Here is a 9,300-nt window from a genome sequence, read left to right as displayed (position 1 = left end):
TAGATCCTGTGGTTTTTGTCTCAAGTTTGCAAAAAAAAACTAATCACATTGCTAAATCTTGTACAGGAAACATCACAGACAGACTTAATCTACTTTTTGCTTTTTCCTTTTTGAACATTAAAGTGAAAACCTGCCAAAGCGTCAAAAAATAAAAAATAAAAATAAAAAAAAAAGGTTGTAGCTTCAGAAGAAGTCATATTAATTTTGGAAAAAAAGAAAATATATATATATACAAATCACAGCAATCACATTCTTCTTTGAAAAAGTCATCTTTTTTATTTAACATATAAGACAGGATGCTCATTTACCTTGACGTAAAATACACAGCTGATGCACCAGATAAGATAGAATTATACAAAAATACCAAAGCTCTGACCTTCAATCAGTGTACAGGATATGCCATACACAGGACATTCAAAATGCTTTTTTACTCTCTCAGCTGTTTCTAATTATATCAGCTTAAATGAATGTCTTAATAAAATAATACATTTGGTTTGCATAATAAACAAGGCCAAATATGCTATCATTCTTGGTGATATTACCTTACCCATCTTTCCCCCTTCACTCTTTGCTCTTTGCCCTGATTTCTTTACAAAATGGGTTTAAATGAAGCATATAATAAATTACTACAGTCAACAAAGGTTATGCTTCTTTGTTCTTGAATGCAATCGAAACATTTTCTTCTAATGAGTTTATCCAATTAATGTCTTGTAGAAATGCACATTCCCTTAAGTTATTCATTTTAGTGAGGCAAATAAAAAATGAGCAATGAAATATAACTTTATGTTAGATCAGGCAGAACAGTTTACTGGAGTGACGGATGTTTCAGGGCAGTAGTTCTTGTATGCAATATTTTTTTTGCTAATCAAATGAATATAATTCTTTACACTGTTCATTAACAATTTTACAGTCTTACAGTAGTAATACACAGTATACCATTCTCCTTACAGGCCAATTTTTCCTAATAAGGAATGTTGCATCCTGAGTAATGTCAGGCAGTACCAGAAATAAAACAGTAAATGTTGAGTTCTCTTGTATAAAATGGTTCTTGAGTGAAGAGGGTTTGAGATGTTGCTGCATTAAGTGATTGTTTTTACTTGAATCCAAAGTGTATTAAACTCCACGAAATCAGTCTTGGTTAATCTACACATCAGAATATACTTTTGCTCTTATTTAATCAACAATTTATTTATGCAAAGTACATGTGTTAGTATTGTGGGCAGGGTACATGGGGTCTGAGTAGGCTTATTTTGAGGAGTAAGGATGTAGACATAAAAGAGAAATAGTCATCATCTCCCACTCCCTCATCCCCATTTTTCTTCCTGTCTCTCAAGGTGCAAAATGCTGCAGCAGCATGACAGAAAGATTGTCACCTGGCACTGGTCCTAAGTGTGGTGGCCCCCTTCTGCACAGTTACTCTGTAGAGGAAAGGGACAATTATGTTGGCTCACTGCTTCCCATTAATCTCTCTCCACCTCTTAAAAAACAAGGATGAAGACAAGTAATGCAATAGAGAGATTTTTCAAGAGCACAGTTGGCTTTCATTGTGGTGTCATTTGGAAGATTTGCTTTTAAAAATCTGTCCCCAATCTAAGGGTGTAGATCAAACTGAAATAAAATGATTTAAACATTGGATCTCAGTCTATTGCAAAAGAGTTCCTACAATTCCATACTTCGTCTTTTCCCATAAAGCTATTACCTGAAATATGCTAAAGCCAAATGTAATCGTAGTTATGAGTGTCACATGTCCTTAGTTGACTGCCAAGATTTCCATAGTATGTCAGATAATTAAAGTATCTCTGAGTGTCTGCTCACCAACAAAGATAACATCCCACCACCCAAGACCCTGCGATGGGCACAAGGCAGAGAATAACCTTGCTGAGGAAGCCCCATATCATCCCCACTGTGCTGCTGAGAAGAAAAGTCAACTGGAAGGCAGAAGGAAGAGAGATCCTGCAAATTGGCTCTGGCTCCTACTGCCCAGTCTCATAGCATTGAAATTCTCCAACCTGTGCGAGGAGGAAAATGCTAGGGAGTCTTGTATAAAGTTCTAAATTCATTAGCTACTGGGGAAAGCTTTTGGTATACGTAAAGTAGAGAGAGAAAAAAAATACTGATCTCAAAGCAAGGAGTCCAAAGTTAGGAGTGATGAGTCACCCTTACATAGTTTTTGGTATGGTAAAATATCAGCGAGAAGCATTCCTGGGTGCCTGATGGAAGGTGCAGATCCTGGGGCACAAGAACGTTGGTGGGTTCAAGGGTTGAGCATAGGCCCTTTATAATGGGAAAAGGATCCATTCCCATTAGTTAGGAGCTGGACTTCCTGGGTACCAGCTGCTATAGGGACAACAGGGCTGGGGCTTAAGAGACTCCAGACGCTACTTCACATTTTCTTCTAGGTTAATGGTTAAAGGCTGTTACTTTGAATTTCTAAATTTAAGATTTAATTTTAATCTGAAGATCAAAGATGCTGACTTGTTCATCAGATTACAATGTTACAGTTTAACCCTATTTTTCTTATTCTCCCTAAGAGTGCTGTACAACAGTGCTTCCACTTAGAAACAGCAGCTTTTAGCCTTTTGTAATGTGCCTTGGGTTTCCTTTCACCGCAGTTAACAGAATTAACACCTGGTGATGGTTTCAGAAATTCTGTGTGAAAATGGTGTAGAATCAGCAGTCTGATTGGAAGGACTCACCTTGAAACTGTTTGCATTTAAAAGCCTGCTATTTAGAATTCAACTGCACATTTTAGTTATAAATACAGCATCCACTTGAGGATTTTAAGGCCCTTCTTTTCATTTTTTAGATGATTTCCATGGGTGAGGCTGGTGATTGTTAGGTGCATTTGGAGGGCCATGGAAGAGCTAAATCCTGCTAGCTTCCCCAGGCAGTTGCTGACAATATCCCATAACAGTTTGTAAATGTCTTACAGATGTTCCAGCTTAGAAGTATATTCTGCTTTGTCCCTCCTCCATTATACTGTGTGAACCCTTTAGAACACCACTGCAGAAAAAAACACTGAAATCCTGTATAAATGATTGAGTCACTGAAGCTGGAACTCAGAGCAAATGCTTTATTAACAGATTTTTCTCCAGTACTCTTGAAAATCTCCCCTGCGGGAGAAAACTGGCAAAAGGGGGCCTGAGAGTTGTTGGAAGAAATGAAGAGTATATAGGATGCTATTTTGAAAAACTGATTTGTCAGAAGCCACTTTATTTGAACAATAATGTGAATGCACCTGGCACATGAGACAGGCTCTGGGCCTGTTTCTCAATTTTGTGAAAAGCAAGACAGTCAGTTCCCATGGAGTAGATTGTAGCGTGTTGGACAAGGACATTCCCCTGTGTGAAGGCACACTCCATGGAGCCAGTGGGGCCACCACTCACAGTGTGCAAGCTGTGGCCTTGGAGAGAACATGGGCAGGGCTTTCCCAGCCTCTCCTATACCCCAGCTTTACTCTGTTGATTACAACAATGGCACTTTTTTCTTTTGGTGTAAATATTTCCATTTTCTAATTGAACCTAGACTTTGATTTTATAAAAGGAAAAGAGAACATCCATATATGTAAATATCTACATGTGAGTGTATGTATATATGTGTATATATGCATTTATAGATAAAATTATTATGGCTGCAGAAGCATCGAATTTTGTAAAAATATCTCTTTACTACAAGCCTCTTTTCAAGCACACTTATGACACAGAAAATATTCAGAGATTAAATTGCCCATGAATCTAGTGCTCAGAGGAAAATAGTTTGACACATTGGACCAATGAAGTTGAAATTTGATCACAGAAGTTAAAAATATTTACAAAGTATCATCTTTTGTAATGTGTCTCACTGGACTCTGGATTCCTTGTGAAAATGAGACAATTTTTTTGTGGCTGCTGTGTAGGTCTGATTTTCCCTGTGGATCACCCTTTGTATTTTCCTTCTTTCAACTCCTTCCTTCTCCTGCAAGTTCATAACATTTTATTAATATCAAAAGAAGGTTATAATTTTAGAAATCAAAATTAAAGAATGGGTGTTGTGTAGCATTATGTCTTCTGGACTTGATATAATCAGTACTTTTGGCATAATTTAAAATATGATCATACTGTGTGTCATTGGATATTTATATAGACACAATATGTTCTCTATCAGTCTCTATCTATCTGTCTATCTGTCTGTCTATCTATCCATCTAATCTATCTATTGTGTAATCTGTCTCAGTGGTGTGCTGAAGTCAGCTCACACTGGTTGGTAAGAGCTGGCAGATACATTTCCAAGAATTTTGTAAGCTGATTAGGGTCACTTTGGTAGTTTGAAAATGAAGAGAGAATATTTAGACCATGGAAATTGGCAAATGATACAAATCAGAGACTTCCTTTCCTTCCTGGACAGTGTGTTGTTAAATAATTTACCAATATACCACTGTAGTTTGGTCAGAAAAGAGAGTGCATACATGGTTCAGTTTGCAATGGGAGCAATAATCAATTATTTAGAATACCAAAATTAGAGAAAAAGAAAGTTTTTGGCAATTTAGCCAATAAGTTTATAGTCTTAAATATCATTTTCTAATTAAATGTTTTAAAAGTAAATGATAGAGTCCAGTATATTTCTTAATTATTAAATATGTTTTATAACATTTGTACAAAGCTATTTTGAAACATCTGTTGACTTTTTTTAATTTAATGCTCTGAACTTGTTTTTTAAATAATTGTAGAACTATAAGTTAAACCTAAATATTAATAAAAATGAAACTATATGAAAAGTAGATGAATCAAACTTGTCTTGCAGGTATAGCTTTTGTGTTTATTTTCTGTAAACTCTGTTTTTTGGTGTTATCGAGCTATTTTTGTATTCAATTTATATGTGTACATGTGTCTGCACATGCACACACACACATACACACAAACCTTAACAAATTTTAATATTAGAGAAACAGGACTTCTGGTTCATGAAATAATTTACTTAATAACCAGGAATGACTTATGTTAAAAATTGTGCCAGGCTTGTAAGTATCTCTGATCTGGCCAACAGCTCTTCCTCTCTTTTCTAAAAACTTCAAAATGCCCTCATTTATATTTTTTACCTTTCAGTTAACAATTTAGTTTAAAAGTGCACACTCATGGTTCAGTAAATGGGCTTTGTCTAGTAGTCACAAATGCTGAGTATGAATTTCAATGGATCCGTTAGCTTTACTACTAAGAACTTGCTGAGATCAGAGCAGGGCTTCTGGGCAGGCTGAACACTGGGGGTGTGCAACATGGTAACTCCGAATAAGAGAAACCCTGAGTTCTACTGTGCAAATAAAGAACAAGTGGAAGGTATGATTTCTGAACCTGGAGATAGCGAACATGAAGGAAATTCCAAAAGCACGTATTTCCGAATAATGACAGGCTAGCAAGAGGACACGAAACCTCTAAAAAGAGGTATTCTTTCTTCCAGCTACTGATGACTTTGGCATCCCACAGGCACATCCCTTTGACCTTCAGGATCTTAGATGCAGATGTGGAGAGTCAAGAGGTAGGCTGACTCTGAATCTTCAGCTAAATTCTTTGAAAATTAGTTTGAAAAAAATAAATTTATAACATTTAATTTCTTTGTGGATTTGCTCATTTTTGAACAAAACAGACCCCAGGAGTTTCTGGATAAATACATGTTCTGGTCTTGTTATAGGTTCTGGTAAATCAGGTGGAGAAATGGAGTTTTTGCAGAAATGTCAGCAAACTTTACAGCAGTAGTTCACACATGCAGCTACTATACATTCATTCATTGCTATTTTCCTAAGAAATGGAGCAACCTAGGAGCTTATGCTACAGTAGATTCCAATGAACCATAATGACTACTTCAAGAACAAAGAAGCACATACAAAGGTGTGATATCTTTCTGTTGGTTTGAGTTTTCAAACCTGAAATTCTTTAAAATACATTTCTGGGATTTTATTTAAATATTGATGCACTGCACTTAAAAAGCCGTGACTTCTTGGTAAAATGTAATACTGAAATGGAATACTGTCTTTTCACAAAAATAAGAAATGTGGTTGGAAATTAAATACCTTTTAAAAAATTAAAAATAAACACGATCTCACAGCTTGGGGGTTTGAATGAACCATGTACCAAGAAGTTGAGACAACTCCTTCTTTGGGTCACATACTGGAACCCTTAGCATTCAAAAGCTGCTCAGTAAAGATAATTCCAGCATTTCAGTGGCATCTTTCTCTGCTGTCATGTTTCATTCAGAAGCCATTTTAGCATGTCCCCCATATATGGCTTTTCATGACAAATCACTGTGATGCCACACAAAACTGCTTTAAGTGTTTTTTCAGTATAAAAGAGTTTTGCATTTAGAGCTCAATATCAAAATTAAGTATCTTCTGTAAAAGCTTAATTTAACCCATTTAGTATATTCGTTTTTAAATGAGTCTATCCTGATTTTCCATCCTAGATAAAATTTCAGCTCAATTTCAGTACTTTCCAATCACCTTGGGGCGGGGAGGAAACTTTTTAGGTATAGAATCCAACACAAAGATGCTAAATGTATTCTTTGTGACTTAATTTTCAGTCCATATTGTATATGGATTCTACCAAGGGAAAAAGTTCTCATTTGGATCGGGAGAAATGATCTTTTTCAGGTAATTCTTTTCTTGGCATTTACAAGTGCTGACTGTCATGCTGAACATGGATATCCAACAGGAATCAAGGGGAAAAGCTTAATTTATATTGTTTTGAAAATAGATGTTTCCATGATCATAACAATCTTCTTATGTATTCCTTAAATATTTTGGATGGTGATTTAATACATAAACATATTTGTACAGGATTTTTTAAAAACACTTTGTAATTTTGCTTACTCAACAAAAATGAGTAATTATGTAAAATTTTTTTTATCATTTTATAAATTATGTCTTTTTGGTATTGTTTTTGGATAATGCATGACTTGTCATTTTCCAAATAATGAATCCCTGATGGATTACATAGTTATATGACTGTGTCATGAATTATACATTTCTTGTCACATATTTGAGGCAAACCTGAGGATAGATTATTGAATAATTGTTATTATTTTCTTTTGTAAAATATTTCATTTCTCCATTTTCTTTTTCAGTGGTCTTTTGAAGAATCCAATCTGTTGAGAAAGCACAAAACATAACACAATTAACTATTTTAATTTAGGTAATAAATATTAATCCTTTTGGATAGAATTAAAAATAATAATATACTGGCAATGCTGGACACACAACTTATAATATAATTAAGACATTTTCTCATTGACCTATTAATATTCAATGTCAAAAAATGACATTTATTAAATTGCTGTTTCTTTTTTTTTTTTTTTCCTTTTTTTTCTTTTGAGAGAATCTCACTCTGTCGCCAGGCTGGAGTTCAGTGGGGTGATCTCTGCCCACTGCAAGCTCCGCCTCCCGGATTCAAGTGATTCTCTTGCCTCAGCCTTCTGAGTAGCTGGGACTACAGGCATGTGCCACCATGCCCAGCTAATTTTTGTATTGTCAGTAGAGACGGGGTTTCACCATGTTGGCCAGGATGGTCTCTGTCTCTTGACCTCGTGATCTGCCCGCCTCGGCCTCCCAAAGTGCTGGGATTACAGGCATGAGCCGCCTTGCCAGGCCGCTGTTTCACTTTTAACATTTTCATTGGTTAAATATATCATGACTCCTAGTAAAATATAGTATACATATTGAACTAATTAAAAGTTTCTGGGAAAATATTTTGGGCGACAAACAAACTGAAATTAGCTAGCATTGTCTCAAATTTGCCATCATCTTTTTTTTTTTTTTTTTTCAGGGATGTGGCAGAGAAATTTCCATCAAGTGATCGATGACCGTAAGTTGAGGTCATTAGAGATGGTAGCGAATCTGACAGGTATATTATGGCTAGGGCGTTAGGGAGATTTCTGAGTTGTCTGTATTAACTTTAAATGCATCAGGACGTCTGCTTATATAGATTTGATATAAAAAGCCTCTTGAAATACACTAGCATTGTCTCAAATTTGCCATCATCTTTTTTTTTTTTTTTTTTCAGGGATGTGGCAGAGAAATTTCCATCAAATGATCGATGACCGTAAGTTGAGGTCATTAGAGATGGTAGCGAATCTGACAGGTATATTATGGCTAGGGCGTTAGGGAGATTTCTGAGTTGTCTGTATTAACTTTAAATGCATCAGGACGTCTGCTTATATAGATTTGATATAAAAAGCCTCTTGAAATACACTATGTCATTTGGAAATAAAAAATGAAGTCGTTGGCCATAAGAAAAATTTCACATTGTGGTGAATGGTGAGACATATTTCAGTACGCTTTGCAATTTGGGGCATCATAAAATGTTATAAGTGCTGCAATTGTTTACCATTCTATAGAATAACAAAACTAAGTATGGGGGATAGAAGGGATCTTTGCAATTATCTAAACTAAAATGCTTATTTTTAAAAAAAGAAAATTAAGGGTCATAGATAAGTGTTTTTTCAAATTTGTACATATTTTTTAAATTTGAGAGAGGGCTATAATAGATCGAGCAAAGGCAAGGAGTTAATTCTTTGAAAGTGTGGTACCTCTATATCATTTTAATCACAAAATTATGGCAAATTATGCCAGGGAACGATGTATTTATAAAATAATTATTAAGCAACTGAGGGCTGAGAGGGGATAAACCCTCAAAAATATGCACTTTTAGGTTGGAAAATTTTTATTCAGGGCTTATGTCTTCTATTATGCCATCATCTAGGTGGTGGTAGATGAACAAAAGGTGGTACCAGAACAAATACACATGAAAACAATAAGTTTGTCTTCCCCAAATGCCAGCTCTCCTACATGTCTCAGGCTTTTTTATATGAGCCAACTGTTAAAGTTCCAGATTCACAAATCATTAGGCTTCTCAACTGGTGCCTGCATGTCCTGAGTCAAAAATAAACACACAAGGCTTCACAAAAGCAGGTGATGGATTCTAAGACTTTTTCTCCTTTTCGCTCTGCTTTACTTCTGATCTCTCACAGGTCTTTTTGCTTTTTTACAACACTCTTTGGCTTCTACACATTAAATGTTCTATTTTAAAATAACTTCCGTTATCTAAGCATTCCACCCAACCAATTAACATGGGTTTTTAAGAGAAGTTGAGTGACGAAGAGTGGAGATTAGAAGAATATAGTTTATAGCTTCAAGGTGGACTGGGCCAATCCTAGCCCAAATCTGAAACAAACAGTTTGCTTTCAGCCCCAACACTTTCTTTGTAGTGCTGGCTTTCCTTTTTTTCTTCGTGTGTTTGTTTCATGATCCCTTGTTCAAAACCCTATGGCAAAGGGTCT

At 35.5% G+C, this 9,300-nt stretch overlaps 1 protein-coding gene across 1 annotated transcript in view; it reads right to left on the bottom strand.

The window, feature by feature from the left end:
• Positions 1-3,059: 3,059 nt before the first annotated feature.
• Positions 3,060-9,300, bottom strand: part of ITGA1 (integrin, alpha 1) — a 166,007-nt gene continuing 159,766 nt past the window's right edge. The window contains exon 29 of the mRNA XM_011939342.1: positions 3,060-7,110. Coding sequence (XP_011794732.1) covers positions 7,066-7,110 — 45 coding nt within the window. The 3' untranslated portion in view covers positions 3,060-7,065. The remainder of the gene's footprint in view (positions 7,111-9,300) is intronic.

The sequence above is a fragment of the Colobus angolensis genome, unplaced genomic scaffold (assembly GCF_000951035.1).
Source record: "Colobus angolensis palliatus isolate OR3802 unplaced genomic scaffold, Cang.pa_1.0 Scaffold180, whole genome shotgun sequence".
NCBI lineage: Eukaryota > Metazoa > Chordata > Mammalia > Primates > Cercopithecidae > Colobus > Colobus angolensis.
Note: the sequence above shows the minus strand (reverse complement) of the source record. Positions and strands in the feature narration are given on the sequence as shown.